Source organism: Trichoderma aggressivum (genome assembly GCF_033847375.1).
Source record: "Trichoderma aggressivum f. europaeum strain CBS 100526 chromosome Unknown scaffold_069, whole genome shotgun sequence".
NCBI classification, from domain to species: Eukaryota; Fungi; Ascomycota; class Sordariomycetes; order Hypocreales; family Hypocreaceae; genus Trichoderma; species Trichoderma aggressivum.
Genome location: NW_026946435.1, coordinates 49,096 through 65,081, shown reverse-complemented (window position 1 = coordinate 65,081; position 15,986 = coordinate 49,096). Strand labels below are relative to the sequence as shown.

General features: G+C 48.4%; 5 protein-coding genes across 5 annotated transcripts; 2 read left to right on the top strand and 3 right to left on the bottom strand.

Moving 5' to 3' along the window:
• Window positions 1-68: 68 nt before the first annotated feature.
• Triagg1_10278 (uncharacterized protein) lies at window positions 69-597 on the bottom strand (the record flags this gene model as incomplete). Its single annotated transcript, XM_062894332.1, has 2 exons — window positions 69-527; window positions 589-597. The coding sequence occupies 2 exons, from the start codon at window positions 595-597 to the stop codon at window positions 69-71; spliced, it is 468 nt and encodes a 155-aa protein (XP_062750769.1).
• A 5,107-nt stretch (window positions 598-5,704) lies between these two features.
• On the top strand, window positions 5,705-6,148 carry Triagg1_10277 (uncharacterized protein; the record flags this gene model as incomplete). The annotated part of the gene is made up of 1 exon (XM_062894331.1): window positions 5,705-6,148. The coding sequence occupies one exon, from the start codon at window positions 5,705-5,707 to the stop codon at window positions 6,146-6,148; it is 444 nt and encodes a 147-aa protein (XP_062750768.1).
• A 620-nt stretch (window positions 6,149-6,768) lies between these two features.
• On the bottom strand, window positions 6,769-7,103 carry Triagg1_10276 (uncharacterized protein; the record flags this gene model as incomplete). Its single annotated transcript, XM_062894329.1, has 3 exons — window positions 6,769-6,867; window positions 6,924-7,011; window positions 7,066-7,103. The coding sequence occupies 3 exons, from the start codon at window positions 7,101-7,103 to the stop codon at window positions 6,769-6,771; spliced, it is 225 nt and encodes a 74-aa protein (XP_062750767.1).
• A 975-nt stretch (window positions 7,104-8,078) lies between these two features.
• Triagg1_10275 (uncharacterized protein) lies at window positions 8,079-8,673 on the bottom strand (the record flags this gene model as incomplete). Its single annotated transcript, XM_062894328.1, has 2 exons — window positions 8,079-8,258; window positions 8,368-8,673. The coding sequence occupies 2 exons, from the start codon at window positions 8,671-8,673 to the stop codon at window positions 8,079-8,081; spliced, it is 486 nt and encodes a 161-aa protein (XP_062750766.1).
• A 1,710-nt stretch (window positions 8,674-10,383) lies between these two features.
• On the top strand, window positions 10,384-15,638 carry Triagg1_10274 (uncharacterized protein; the record flags this gene model as incomplete). The annotated part of the gene is made up of 4 exons (XM_062894327.1): window positions 10,384-10,470; window positions 10,563-10,934; window positions 10,998-15,230; window positions 15,288-15,638. 4 exons carry the CDS (start codon window positions 10,384-10,386, stop codon window positions 15,636-15,638), a joined length of 5,043 nt encoding a protein of 1,680 aa, XP_062750765.1.
• Between the last annotated feature and the right edge of the window lie 348 nt (window positions 15,639-15,986).

Sequence of the window (15,986 nt, the reverse complement as noted above, 5' to 3'; positions counted from 1 at the left end):
TCCGAAAATGACTCCAAAAACTATAACGCAACCACCTCCAAAGCTCTCGAAGCAATATAATGACGATCTCATATCCCATTTCCGAAAATGACTCCAAATAAGTTACCCCAATCATCCCTGAAGCTGTCGACGCTCTCGACGCTCTCTACGGTGCTCTCGACGACGCTCTCGATACTCTCGGCGACGCTCTTCACGAATTTGGCGCTGTCGTTGCTCCCAACGCTCTGGATGGTCTCGACGTTCCCGAAAATCTTGGAGCTCCTGTTCATACGACTCATTGAGGATGCGAGCTGTGATTTCCTCCTTAGTTCCTTCGCGCTTCCAGAGCCGCCTAACCAGTTGGCCATATTCTTCTTTGTTGAGATCCGTACGAAGTTGAGGCTCGCGAAGAGCTGTGACTTGGCGGGGCAGATATGCTGGCAAAGCGGTTTCTCCTCTTGCAACAGCGGTTTGATGATGAACAATTCGACGTTTCTCTTGTCCATGTAGAATAAGTTGAGGCGATGTCGAGAGAGTGTCTTGGCTGGCTGCAATCAAACGTTAGCAGTTACAAAAGACATCCATGAAAACAGAATATAGGATACGTACTTTGTTCATTCTGTGTTCCCAGGGAGATGATCAGGCGTCTTCCGATACGGCCAGAAGCATGAAGAGACAGAGGATTGATGTCAAGTTGACTCTCATCAATAGACTTGACGCGACGCGCAGCCAATCTCATGTCCTCGGCAAAATATGGGTGCTTTTCAGCAAACGCCTTCCAGTCGGCTCCAAGTCTCTCCTCGCCATGAGGATGAACCTCCAGAAGAGCTCCGATGAAGAGGCCAGAGTCTGGTAGAGATTACTCTAGGTGATTCAAGCCCGTACGACAGGCAGCGGCGAGCTGGTCACGCCAGTAATGAGTGGACATCTAAAGGACAATAGTAAGTAGAGTGTATAAGATATTAGAAACAGGAGCTGGGTTATGTGACCTACGGCTGCGGTTGTGACAAATAGTTGTAATGAAGCATGAAGGCAGAAATATAGATTGAATGCTCGTGGTAACAATTGAAAAGAAAAATTCAAGAGAGTATGTTGAGGGTGGTAGGAAGAAAGAAGATTGAAACTGAACAGTTGGAGGATTAAATAGTTGTGGAATAAGTGAATGCACAAGCAAGCCTGCCACTGCCAGCTGCCAGCTGCCGGCAAACCCCTATATTAAAAGAAACCCATGGTAATAGAACAATATAAATTCTGTTCTTTAGCGTTTTATCTAAATAAAAAATCTACAGCAAAGAGATTTGGCAATTCATTACCTGCTTGTGGATATTCTCAATGATTGAATACAGACTACATGTACAAATTGCTCCCCTACCTGCACAGCGACTAAACAAAACAGCTCCCTAAGCAAATACAAATATTTACCTTCACAATAGATACTCTTTATTGTGTCTTCTGTCATTAGCATCTTGGAATATCGAACTGTTGAAAGCGCTCGAAAATATATTATAATGGACATGTTCGATAATACCCATGAGCACATGTGACCAGCAATGCCAAAACCCACCGCCACTACCAACATCACCTCTACCTACATGTACTCCAGAAATACCAAGGGAATCTACCTCTTGTAACTTTACGACGGAACTCTGCTAAACACATTCTAATTGAAACAGTTGGGATTCTGCAACAGTTGGAAGATGAGCGACTCGCAGCTACCAGTGCACTTGTTCGAGAAATCACTCTGGAGCACTTTCACGCCCATTTACCAAATGTCGAACTTGATTGGGAATTGGGAGGCGCTTATGTCTGCCGTGTGATTGGGCTCCAGTGCTATGGGACCAAGAGCAAGTCTGTTTGACACGTCACAGAACATCTGCGGCGAGCATTTCATTCCGTCAGTGGAACTGTTAACATCATCTGTCACTCTTTGTATGCTGATGGTCGTTGAAGGATCACAATGCAAGTCAAACGCCACGAGAGAAAATACCGCCTCCACGCACCCGTCCACCCTTGATCCAGCCCCTCTGTTAAAAAAAAAAAGAAGAAGAAGAAGAAGAAGCTTAGGGGGAAAAATTAAAATGCAATCGTTGATATATAGCCACTTAGCTATCATGTTCGAAAGCTGCCACGCTTCACACAAAACTTTCAGGTACCTTTTTTATCTTGCCGAGGATCCAACTTTTGATGTCTTTGGCGGCGGTCTTCTTGATGTCAAGATCGCATCTCTTTAGGTACTTTTCAAAACGCTCTATCTCAGTTTCATCCCGTTCCTAAAGCAAAGCTAGGCCAGGAAGCGTCTCCCAAACCGAGGTGGGCTCTTGAAGTTTGGCTCCTGGCGGAAGATATCGAATGCGGCGAATCATGCCAGCGATCGTGAAAACATCGGTGCGAAAAATTGGTCGACGCTTACCCCGAAAATTGAAGACGCCTCGTTCACTTATACCATGACCCGTTGTCCAACAACGTATGATACTAAAACAATTAGAACAACTCTCTGAGTAAGAAAGCAAAATGCTATAGAGGCATACGGCTTGGCTAGCTTCCGAGGTGACAGCTTCGGGACTTTAGTCAGAAAGCTCGCCAAATATTTATCGGGATAGAGATCATACTGATGGAGATTTGTGCTGAGGTGTTCCAGGAGATCAATTAGTTTGCGCGTAAAGATCAGGTACGCATGCTGTGTAGAGTTCTCGTACTGTTAATCGCTTGTCCCCAACACATTTGAGCAAAATGGCTTTACCTTGGATCGTTTGTCCTCTATGCGAAAATCGATCCGTTCAGGTCTAGCTCCGCGTGCAAATGTAGCGGCTCGTCGGTCTTTATGGCATCGTATATCTCTTGCTGTACAAGATCTTATTCATCGAAGCCCTCTTCTACAGCATCAATATCTTCTCGATCCTCGTCTCCATCATCCTCAGCAAGCCCAAGCGCATCTAGTTCCTCTTCTATCTTAGAATCCCTTCATTCCCGAGCTCACCTCGTGGCTTGATTCTCGGCTAGCTAAGCGTCTCCTTTCCACTTGCTGAGGCTTCCGACCGGGCGCCCTCCCCAGTCGACTTCCTGCCTTGTTTATCACGCGTTAACATTTCTTTCAGAGGCAGTCAAAATGGCTAAGGTCAAACAAACATTTTGAAACCCCACATTTAATGATATACAGGGAAAGCCATCGGTAATGACACAAACGGGAGGCAAGACTCCGCGCAAGGATCTAATCATTGCGGCGGGGAGACGTTGATGGTGTTTGAGACGTGCATCGATGTAGCAACGGCAATATAGATCTCTCATATACCTTACTTGATCAGAATTTAGCTCTTCGGGTATCTGCTGCTATCTCTAATACATTCAGCTAATCTCTACTTTCTGCTATTATCGCTACATCTTTCTAATACCCGCTGCTATAGCTATGTTTCTCTAACTTCCGGTATCACTACTTATTACTTACCTATGCGGTTTCAAATTTGAGATATAGGATTAATGTTGGATAGCAGAGTTAGGATACTGACTGGTATTTCCCTATCTATGTAAAGCGGTAAGAAGGCAATAATACTTTACTAGGCATTTTGCTATCCGGTTAGTTTTTCTTTTTCCTCACTACTTGTCAAGCTACCTAAGATATTAGATTTTATGATAGAGGCAAAAACTAATTATGATGTCGTGGGCTCATCGCTAATACGAAGCTGCGGCAATCTAGGCGCTCCGACCCGATCGTACAATCTTTTTCACCAGCGACCATTGATGTCGTCCAAATTCATGCAGGCATTTCTTATAAATACTGTCAAGAATTTTACGGGGGTCTCCTATTTCGATTGCCAAATCTCGCGGGTTTTTCCAGAATGTCGACTTAACAATAGGCAACCCCACGCTCACCATTTTCTTCACGTCTCGTCAGCTACCATTTGATCAAATCTTTAGTCAGTGTATCTGTGTGTTCATCTCAATCATGCCTCTACATGTTTTATGTAACTACTCGATTAGAAAATCTCCATCATGTCCAAGGCGCAAACACTACTACTTAAGTATGGTGCCCCTGAAAAGATTGTGGAGACTGGCGCATCTAACTTAATCCAACAGCATTTTAGACCTCACTTTTCGACGAACGTATAGTGTCTACCTCTTTTTGCCGCTTATATCTGATAAATGATAGTTTGCTTTAAAGAAGCAAGGCCAGAGAACCCACAAAAATCGGTTTCTCATTCTTACTCATGACTTCTTTCCTTTTATCTCACCTGAATCGGTGGTCTTTTTGGAGATTTTGTGAGATATGCAGATAGCCATCTGTAATTATATATCCATTTGAAATGCGTATGAAACCAGTTCATCGCAGATTGCATGTAGATATGGAGAGACTATTTCTCTCTATGTGTGAGCTTATTGATGCCGAAAGTATAGCAAAGCTGCACAGCCTGAATCAAAGTTATATAGCCTAGAAAATAAGGGACTTTTTTCCCTTCTTAAGCGATTAGCCTTAAACAGGCTCTAAGATTAAGGTCGCAATTGTGTGGTGGTAGTGAGATTCTGGCTATTGTAGGTGCTATATTGCCGTTCTTGGCCAGCTAGTGTGCCTCGAGGAGGCCAATTTGTGAAGTTTGAGCGATGCGGGCAACAGTCACGCAACGGCTTGGCATAAACGGTAGGCAATACATCAATAGAAGCATGGAGCTACTCTATACATTATGAGCGAGGTTTTCGAGATCTTGAAGCTTTGCGCCGTCAACCAGGGTGATGACAGTTCGATCTGGAGCAACACGTTGCAAAACTAATTCATGAGATCGTTTCTATTCTCACAGTAGCCAATACCATGTTAAGGGGGATATTAATTTATTCGTAATACTTCGGATTAATATACGCAAACTGTTGCATTCGATGTGGCCACTCGGATCACAGCCAAGGGAGTCGGCAAATTGAATAAGCTTATGAACCAAAGGAGACATTTATTTGATGTCATCCAATCAACAGCCGTGACTTTGCCTAATTAATACGTATCAAGCAATTACAATTTGTCAGTTTTTGTACTGCGAAATGCCCTAATTATGCATGTAAGATACACTTTCCCCATGTTCACCATTCTCAATCCATCTCCTTCCAGGACTCTTCCTTGCGTCTCTAAGTGAAGGAATAAGCTTAACCTTAGAATCATATGCTCTTCCTGAAATGATAGCTTTTTTACTTCATCGGCTGCGTCGTCATATTATCATCCAATAGAAACTCACCCCCTTCAAATCTCATCAATAATCTGAACATCGCGAACGTATATCATAGACAGTTCAGTTCTCCTATGGGCATTGAGACCTAAATCTGTCAAGTTTCAAGTAAATGCTATTACTTCAATTAGGAAAGTCAAATATGGGCTAATACATCGGATATTTTCATGGTAATATACATAGATATATATCTCCGTAACATCGTTCCGGAGACAATTCAGCCTAATTATAGTCCTATTCAATCAGATGGAACAAATTCCCGTTTATGCTAGCAATTGGGAAAGAATTCGGCACAATTTCGTATTTGCCCGATGAATATATTAATTTACGGCATACCGCAATAGGCACTACTGGTTGTTAGGGATGCAGCGCCTTCACCAGACGGAAAGTCGTGATTGACTGAATTGTTCTGCAAATATAAGATAGCTTGGATCAGTTTCCTTGTCACAGTCGTCTGCTCAATCTTCAAGGCTCAAAGCAAGATCACCACAGCAAACCCTTTCACTGTTCCAATCACAGTCACAATGAAGTTCCTTCATATCTTACCTGTTATATTGCCAGTAGCCGTAGCTCAAACCAGCTGCGAACAGTATGCAGTGTTTTCCGGTGGTAATGGCTACTCAGTCAGCAACAATCTCTGGGGGCAATCAGCCGGTAGTGGCTTCGGCTGCATCACCGTGAACTCACTCAACTCGGCTGCCTCCTGGCATGCAGACTGGCAATGGTCTGGTGGCCAAAACAACGTCAAGTCTTACCCCAATGTCCAGATCAGCATTCCCCAAAAGAGAATCGTCAACAGCATCGGCAGCATGCCCACTTCTGCTAGCTGGAGCTACACGGGGAGCAACCTTCGCGCTGATGTAGCTTATGATCTCTTCACTGCATCAAATCCCAACCATGTGACTTATTCCGGAGACTATGAGCTTATGATCTGGCAAGTCGCTGAGACCTTCTTTTCCGATGATTGACTAACATAAATTCACTTTTAGGCTGGCGAGATACGGAGATATTGGCCCCATTGGATCTTCTCAGGGCACAGTGAACATCAATGGTCAGAGCTGGACACTCTACTACGGCTTCAACGGAGCCATGCAAGTCTATAGCTTTGTGGCCCCCAGTACTGTCACCAGCTGGAGTGGAGATGTGAAGAACTTCTTCAACTATCTACGAGACAACAAAGGATACCCGGCATCAAGCCAATATGTCCTCAGTATGTGGCTCCTATTCCGCTTTACTCGAGTCTACTTTACAATCATACTAACCATACATTACCTAAAATAGGTTACCAATTTGGAACTGAGCCATTCACAGGCAGTGGGACGCTAAACGTGAATTCCTGGACCGCGTCTATCAACTAAGACGGACTTGTTGCAAAGTTCAATTAGCATATACTATTTGGTTCATGTAAATGAATGTATTTATGCCCCACTATATGACCGGTTCGATACTTATGTCTGTCTGCGATCGAGTTTGAACGAATCCAGGGTCAAGTGTTTTGTATTAGAGCAAATTGCTAGTGTATGTTTATCTATCTAGAAGATCATATCACCGACGACCAGTGAATAGACACTAACGATATGCTCATAGCTTACTGCAAACCACCCTTGCGGCCCGCCTCTTGAGCTTTCTTGCTTCCGGGCTCAAAAGATCCCCCAGAGGCCTGTCCGCCCTTGGACGCAATTTCGCGCTTAAAATGATTAGTTATTACCGTTGCCTTTACACTCCGTAATAGTGTTGACAAACCTGCTTGTCAGGATCCATGGAAGCGAAGCCGCCCTGGTGACTCGCCTGTCCACCCTTGGACGCAATCGATTGCACTTCCTCCTTGGGGCTATCAATTGGTCAGTCATTAAGTTGGGTGTCGGAATCATTGTTGGTACTATACCGGTTGGCAAAGTTTCCGGGGTTGGTGTTGTCCGACATGGTATCTGGGTGCGGTCAGGGTGATGTTATAAATTGTGTTCAATGAGTTGATGGTTGTAAGTGTATAACTAATTCAAAACATTTGGAGAACGTACGGTATTTATACTTGATCTCTTCCACCTTTTACTCCATATGCCCTTTCTTATCTCCTTTTTTTCCCCCAATAACATTGAGGGACTGTCGTCATTGGGTCTTGCTGATGTACCTCTGAAGTCACTTCCATGTGATTCCGACCCTTGTTCGGCAGTCGTCAGAAGCCCAATTGGCCGCCACAAATACTCAATTACGGAGAGATTTTTATCATTCTGTTGTCAGTTATTCGAGATCATGACGTATATACTTGATCTCGATGATGCTGGCCATATTCGTTGCAATAGAGATGTACAGTTAACCGTCAGGGTTTGCTGTGGATATATATCCATGACGCCACAGGTGGCTTTCATATATGGAGTGTTGATACTGTAGGATTCTGAATGATGTAAACTCTGGGGGCAGACACCCCAATGAATAAAGTAAAATGGGAAAAGTAAACTCCCACATATGGAGAGTCCTCGATTAATTACATCATTGGCTCTCTTTAGGTTGTAAAGACATGATACACGGCAAAGCGCAGTTAACAATGGAAATGTTGCCGGGTAGTAAGAATTAGCTGTGCTAACTCGTGTACTTTGGTATTGTAGATGCACTTGCTCGGACTCTCGTCTGGTTATTATGTAGATACCAATGTCAGTTAGAAAAAGATTATCCGGCTACATTTTCTCATGCACTGTCTGTTATACTCAATATTTGACCAACACAACAATAACTGACTGGATGGGCGACCAAGTAACAAATGTTGTGCTCTCGCCGTAATGAATGTGGAAAATGATGCTGACTAATGACAAGAATCAGCCGGCAAAATGGAACGAAATTTTTTTGAACCAAGATGATATAATGCCAGGTTATTTGCCAGAACAATACGGAGTACGCTGCTCTTTAGTTCACCCTTTTGAGAGCAGCTTGGACAAGGATTTTCTTGGGCAATGAACAGACCACGCAATCGTCAGCCTCGACCCTCTGGACAAAACCAACCCCGGGGCCGAGGCCGAGGCCGGGGAGGGAGATGTTCAAATTCGGGTCGAGGAGCACCCGGGACGCCGCAGCAAGCGGCTGGGACTGTACCGACCTCTAGACAGGTAGTACCTGGTGCTGCAGTTTTTATCATTCTCAAGGAAGACCAGCCGACGGGCCGAGAAACACAAGGAATTGTCCAAGATGTTCTCACATCAGGAGACCATCCTCGCGGCATCAAAGTCAGATTACGGAACGGCCACATAGGTAGAGTGCAAAGACTCGATGACGGGTCATCAGAGCCATCAAACGGGACAGCGTGGGATCCGAGCGCTTCGAATTCGAATGTGTCGGGCTCAAGATTCAGCAGCCGGTATACAGACGTCAGAAATGATGACGACTTTGAGTATCTGGAGGGGCCGCCGCCGAGAAATCTAGCAGACTTTATGCCAGATTTAGGTCCGCCAACAACCAGCACATCTTCTAGTGAAGCCGGAGGTGCTCGCTTAGATGAGAGCATCGTTGTTTGCCCGATTTGTGAGGCGTTTGAAGGAGACGAGGCTGCAGTCACACACCACCTGGATCGAGAACACCTTGGATGAGCTACGAAGTTTTTGTTTTGTTTTAAATGACCAATGTCAACCGCCGTTTCCTATGGCGATGAAGATCTGATTTGGCGAGATTCGTGGCGTATATGCAAACTGTGTTGGGTGGAAACTATGGCGTTGCAGGCGTTCACGTTCACGGTCAACGTCTTTCTCTCTTAGAGCCGGCGTTAATCGAAACATTACTAAAAGTAAATCCATACAAACTACGATTGTGCTTTCTCATCATGTATCAATGATGCAATGGTGTTTAGTACGCCTATCTCAGGTCACAGTGATATAATGAGATAGTACTCGGTAGCCTCATCCTGGCGAAGGCGATTACTGTACGTGCATTGCATCCCACGGGTTCATGGCTTTGACCCAGCAATGAGATGCTCAAGGGTACATGTATCCGCAGCCCTGCATGATCCCAATCGTCACGGCCATGTCGCTTTTGATCCGTAAAAGCCGGGCGACGGACCGGGGTGTCTGTATTTTTAGCAGGCAGGATAAACAAGGGTGAAACAAAGTGAAACCAGGTCGCAGCCACTCTCCGGCACTTGATAATATAATGGGCATGAAATTACAGCATGCAGTCTTGGAAATGCATGATTGGAGGCTCACTGGCTAGTAGGAGGTAGACATGAGTGAAAATGCCAGCTGGACGTTTCCCCAGGCAGTCGCTTTTCACATCAATTGAGAATGCCGCTGCCTGGGTTCGTGTTCAATTGCTGATTGTTATCGACGAAATTGCGCTGACTGGGCTGCCGCCAAAGAAAAAAAAATGGGGAGCTCAATAATAATGCGCGAGCTGCCGCGGGTGAGGCGAGCCTTGTCTGGCAGGCAAAGAAAATGGACGACGCTCGCCCAACCCGCCACGCGTAGATGCTGCACATGGAGGTGATGATTGCATAGTAGAGCCAATCCTCGACACAATCAAGCAGTCATTTTGCATTGTTTTCTTGTGAGTGCAGCGCAATTGGTTGCATCTTCCCATCTTCAGCTCCCCTGGCCGCGATTCGCTGCCAATGACATTCACGTGCGGCCTAGCGCGCCCGGAGCGGATCTTGTGTGCACCCGCGCGCTGCGATTGGCCGGGCCGGGTCCTCGCTCCTCCACGTAATCAGTCCTGCCACCTTGCTGCTTTCCAAGGTCTTTTGTTGACGACCAATTCACTGGACCGGACCAGCCAGTTGCAGTGCAGTTGCAGTGCAGTGAGTGGGCTGTTGCTGCTACTAACTTAGTGCCTACTAACTGCCCAGACCTAATAGTCTAACAGTTGAATGCGAGGTGACCTGCCACTTCTCCTTTACCCTCTCCAACACCAACCAAATCTCTCCTCTTTTCGCCAATCAACCCTCCCCCATCGCATCGGCACGGCATCATCGCGACTCGCCTGCTGCCGCTTTTCTTTTCCCTCTTCTTCGCTTCGATCCTTCCCTCCCCGTTTTAGCCAGCCCGTTCGTGCCGCTCGGCGCATGGAAGCTGTCGACGGCCTCTCCATCCGCCCCTCGAGCCTCAAGCTAGCTCTCCCCAGCCTCAACACCGACTCTGTGAGCCGCGGCAATTTCGACAGGCGGCTGCCCTAGGAGTACCGAGTCGACGACGGCCCATACTATCTCATTCTTGGCTACTCTGGCGCAATGGCGCCTCTCCCCATCAAGTTCCAGGAGCTGGTGCAGCTCAGCAGCCTGGGCGTGGACACGGCCTCTATCGGCTTCAACTCCTGCGTAAGTCACTCTGTCCTTTGTTTCCTGTTTTTGCAACACTACAGATGGTATCGGCAGCACGCTGACTCTCTCCTACCGTTGGCCCCAAACAGACACTAGAGTCCGACTCTTTCGTTTGCATTCGGGAGAAGAAAAACGAAGCCGCCCAGCCCGAAGTTGTCATTGTCGAGCTCAAGAATGGCAACCACGTAACGCGCCGGCCCATCAAGGCCGACAGTGCTGTCATGCACTGGAACAAGCAAGTCATTGCCCTCAAGGCCCAGTCCCGGACCCTTCAGATCTTCGACCTCGAACAGAAGAAGAAGCTCAAGTCCTGCACAATGAACGAGGATGTTCAGTTCTGGAAGTGGATCAGCGAATCCACTCTGGGCCTCATCACAACCAGCAGTGTCTACCACTGGGACGTCTATGACGCCGCCCAGGATGCGCCCGTCAAGGTCTTTGAGCGCAACGCCAACCTCAACGTGCGTCAATCCACCCGCCTGTATTTTCCCTCTCCCCCCTTCTCAACTGACTCAAAATGCTAGGGCTGCCAAATCATCAACTACCGAGTTAACAGCGACGGAAAGTGGATGGTGGTCGTGGGCATCTCCTCTCAGCAGGGCCGAGTGGTTGGTGCCATGCAGCTCTACTCCAAAGACCGTGGCATTAGTCAGGCCATTGAAGGTCACGCTGCTGGCTTCGGCACCTTGAGACTGGACGGTGCTCCCCAGGACACCAAAATCTTCAGCTTTGCTGTCCGCACAGCCACCGGCGCCAAGCTACACATTGTCGAGGTTGACCACCCGGATTCGAACCCAGTCTTCCAGAAGAAGGCTGTCGACATCTTCTTCCCCCCCGAGGCCACAAACGACTTCCCCGTCGCTTTACAAGTCTCACAAAAGTACGGTGTCATCTTCATGGTCACCAAGTACGGCTTCATCCACTTGTACGATCTCGAGACGGGCTCGTCAATCTTCATCAACCGCATCTCTAGCGAGACCATCTTCACCAGCTGCGCTGACAATGAGTCTTCTGGCCTTGTGGGTATCAACCGCAAGGGTCAGGTCCTCTTCGTCACCATTGATGATACCACCATCATCCCCTACTTGCTCGAGAATCCCGCCAACACAGAGATTGCCATTAAGCTGGCCTCAAGAGCTGGCCTTCCCGGTGCTGACAACCTTTACGCGAAGCAGTTCGACCAGCTCTTCAACAGCGGAAACTACCTCGAGGCTGCCAAGGTTGCTGCCGGTTCACCCCGCGGATTCTTGCGTACGGCCGACACGATCGAGAAATTCAAGCGCCTCCCCACCCAGCCCGGTCAGATGGCTATTACATTGCAGTATTTCGGAATGCTGCTTGACAAGGGCGCGCTGAACATGCACGAGACGCTTGAGCTGGCCCAGCCTGTGCTGCAGCAAAACCGAAAACACCTCCTCGAAAAGTGGTTCAAGGAGGGCAAGCTGGACTGCTCCGAGCAGCTCGGTGACATGGTGCGTCCGTACGACGTCAACTTGGCCCTGAGCATCTACCTCCAGGCCAAGGTCCACCACAAGGCCGTTGCTGGCCTTGCCGAGACCGGCCAGTTTGAGAAGATTCTTCCCTATGCTGCCCAGTCTGGATACCAGCCCGATTATATCCAGCTTCTCCAGCACATCATTCGAACCAACCCCGACAAGGGAACTGAGTTTGCCACTGCTCTCGCCAACCACGAGGGCGGCGCTCTGGTTGACCTCGAGCGAGTCTGCGATATCTTCCAGTCTCAGGGTATGGTCCAGCAAGCCACCGCCTTCCTCCTCGATGCTCTCAAGGAGAACAAGCCTGAACATGCTCGTCTTCAGACCCGCCTTCTGGAGATGAACCTGATGCACGCTCCCCAGGTAGCTGACGCTATCCTTGGTAACGACATGTTCACACACTTTGACAAGGGTCGAATCGCCCAGCTGTGCGAACAGGCTGGCTTGGCCCAGAAGGCTCTCGAGCTGTATGAAGACCCTGAGGCCATCAAGCGTGTCATTGTCAACATTCCTGGCTCTCCCAACTTCAACCCTGAGTGGCTGTCCACCTTCTTCGGCAAGCTCTCCGTTGAGCAGTCTCTGGACTGTCTCGATGCCATGATGAAGCACAACATTCGCCAGAACTTGCAGTCGGTTGTCAACATTGCCACAAAGTACTCGGAGCTCCTCGGTGCTGTGCGCTTGATTGATCTCTTTGAAAAGTACAAGACTGCCGAAGGTCTCTTCTACTACCTTGGCAGCATTGTCAACCTCTCCGAGGACCCCGACGTTCACTTCAAGTACATCGAGGCTGCTACCAAGATGGGCCAGTTTAACGAGGTGGAACGCATCTGCCGTGACAGCACTCACTACAACCCCGAGAAGGTCAAGAATTTCCTGAAGGAAGCCAAATTGCCGGAGCAGCTGCCTCTCATCATCGTGTGCGACCGTTTCAACTTTGTGCATGACCTGATTCTGTTCCTTTACCAGAACCAGCAGTTCCAGGCCATCGAGGCCTATGTCCAGCGTGTCAACCCGTCCCGAACTCCTGCCGTCATCGGAGGATTGCTCGATGTTGACTGCGACGAGAAGATTATCAAGGACCTTCTCGCCACTGTCGATGCCCAGCAGGTCAACATCGACCAGCTTGTCTCCGAGGTTGAGTCTCGTAACCGCTTGAAGCTTCTGCTGCCCTTCCTCGAGGCCACTCTCCAGGCCGGTAACCAGCAGCAAGCTGTCTACAATGCTCTGGCCAAGATCTACATTGACTCCAACAACAACCCCGAGAAGTTCCTCAAGGAGAACGACCAATACGACACCCTTGTCGTGGGTAAATACTGTGAGAAGCGCGATCCCAACCTGGCATACATTGCCTACTCCAAGGGCCAGAACGATCTAGAGCTCGTCAACATCACCAATGAGAACTCCATGTACAGGGCTCAGGCTCGCTACCTGCTTGAGAGAGAAGATACCGAGCTTTGGCGCTTTGTCCTCAGCGAAAACAACATTCACAGGCGGTCGGTTGTCGACCAGGTCACCGCTACTGCTGTTCCCGAGTCCACTGATCCCGCCAAGGTGTCTGTTGCCGTCTCCTGCTTCTTGGAGAACGACTTGCCTCTAGAGCTCATTGAACTTTTGGAGAAGATTGTTCTTGAGCCTTCTCCGTTCAGCGACAACCAGAACTTGCAGAACTTGCTCATGTTCACTGCTGCCAAGGCCGACAAGGCCCGTGTCATGGACTATGTTCACAAGCTGGACAACTACAATGCTGACGAAATTGCGACTGCCTGTATCGACGTCGGTCTCTTTGAAGAAGCCTTTGAGATTTACAAGAAGGCCGATAACAAGTCTGCCGCCGTCAATGTCCTTGTTGAGCATGTTGTCAGCATTGACCGTGCTCAGGCATACGCTGAAGATGTCGACCTTCCCGAGGTTTGGAGTAAGGTTGCCAAGGCTCAGTTGGACGGTCTCCGTGTTTCCGACGGTATCGAATCTTACATCAAGGCTGAGGACCCCTCCAACTACGCCGAGGTGATTGAGATCGCCACGCATGCTGGAAAGAACGAGGACCTCGTCAAGTATCTCCGCATGGCTCGCAAGACTCTTCGAGAGCCTGTCATTGATACGGCTCTTGCGTTTTGCTACGCGAGACTCGAGCAGCTTTCCGAGTTGGAGGATTTCCTGCGTGGAACCAACGTGGCCAACATTGAGGAGTCTGGTGACAAGGCTTATGAAGAGGGCCTGTACGAGGCATCCAAGATCTTCTACAGCAGCATCTCCAACTGGGCCAAGCTGGCCACCACCCTTGTCCATCTCAGCGACTACCAGGCCGCTGTCGAGTGCGCCCGCAAGGCGAACAACATCAAGGTGTGGAAGCAGGTCCACGAAGCTTGCGTCACCAAGAAGGAATTCAGACTTGCCCAGATCTGTGGTCTCAACTTGATTGTCGATGCCGAGCAACTCCAGGAACTTGTCAAGGACTACGAGAACAACGGATACTTTGATGAGCTCATCAGCCTCCTTGAGCAGGGTCTGGGTCTTGAGCGTGCCCATATGGGCATGTTTACCGAGCTGGGTATTGCCCTGTCCAAGTATCACCCCGAGCGTCTTATGGAGCACATCAAGATCTTCTGGTCCAGAGTCAACATGCCCAAGATGATCCGAGCGTGCGAGGAGGCTAACCTGTGGCCTGAATTGGTGTTCTGTTACTACCACTACGATGAGTTTGATAACGCCGCTCTTACCGTCATCGAGCGACCCGAGAACTCGTGGGATCACCAGCAGTTCAAGGAGATTGTGGTCAAGGTTGCCAATTTGGAGATCTACTACCGTGCCATCCGATTCTACGTTGAGCAGCACCCGTCCCTGCTTACTGACCTCTTGGCTGCTCTCACTACCCGTGTTGACGTGAACCGCGTTGTCAAGATGTTCCAGAAGAATGACAGTCTGCCACTCATCAAGCCGTTCCTCTTGAACGTGCAGAGCCAGAACAAGCGAATCGTCAACGAAGCAGTCAACGACCTGCTGATTGAAGAGGAAGACTACAAGACCCTGCGTGACTCTGTGCAGAACTACGACAACTACGATGCCATGGAGCTGGCTAGTCGTCTGGAGAAGCACGATCTCATCTTCTTCCGCCAAATTGCCGCCAGCATCTACCGCAAGAACAAGCGATGGGAGAAGTCCATTGCCCTGTCGAAGCAGGACAAGCTCTACAAGGATGCCATCGAGACCGCTGCCATTTCCGCAAAGAACGATATTGTCGACGATCTTCTCAGATATGTATGTTGCTCCCCAAAGTCTGTGCTTTACTTGACTATGACTAACGCCGATATTTAGTTTGTTGATATTGGTCACCGCGAATGCTACACGGGCATGCTGTATGCCTGCAATGACCTCATCCGACCCGATCTGGTTCTTGAACTCTCATGGCGCAATGGCCTCAACGACTTCACCATGCCTTACATGATCAACATGTTGGCTCAGCAGACAAAGGAGCTGGCCCTGCTCAAGGCTGACAACGAGGCACGCAAGTCCAAGGAAAAGGACCACGAGAAGACGGAGGATAACACGCCCATCCTGGGTGGCGCGCGACTCATGATCACCGCCGGCCCTGGTGGAAACGCTCCTCCAGCTCCTTATGGCCAACCTAATGGCTTTGCGCCACAGCCCACTGGCTACAATTATTAGATGCGTGTGCCAGTGTGGTGCTGGGTCGAGACGCATCACGTTTATCAATTAGAATGTAATGCGTAATCATTTCTTTTTCGCCGCGGCATAGCTAGCTGTTGTTCGAGCGAGATATGGATAGTTGGAAGGGCAATATAGGATTGATGATATGTGAGCATCTTTTTTTTTACTCCTTCATCAAGAATAATGATGGTTAGAGATTAAAAGAAAAAAAGGGTCATTGTCTGGAGGAGGCGAAGGATCTTGGGCTCAGTCAGAGTCTCGTAAATCACGAGCTCTCTTTTGTGTTTTTTTTTTTCACTATTTCCTTTGCAGTTAGAACGGAGGAGAAAAAAGATCCTTTTCAGC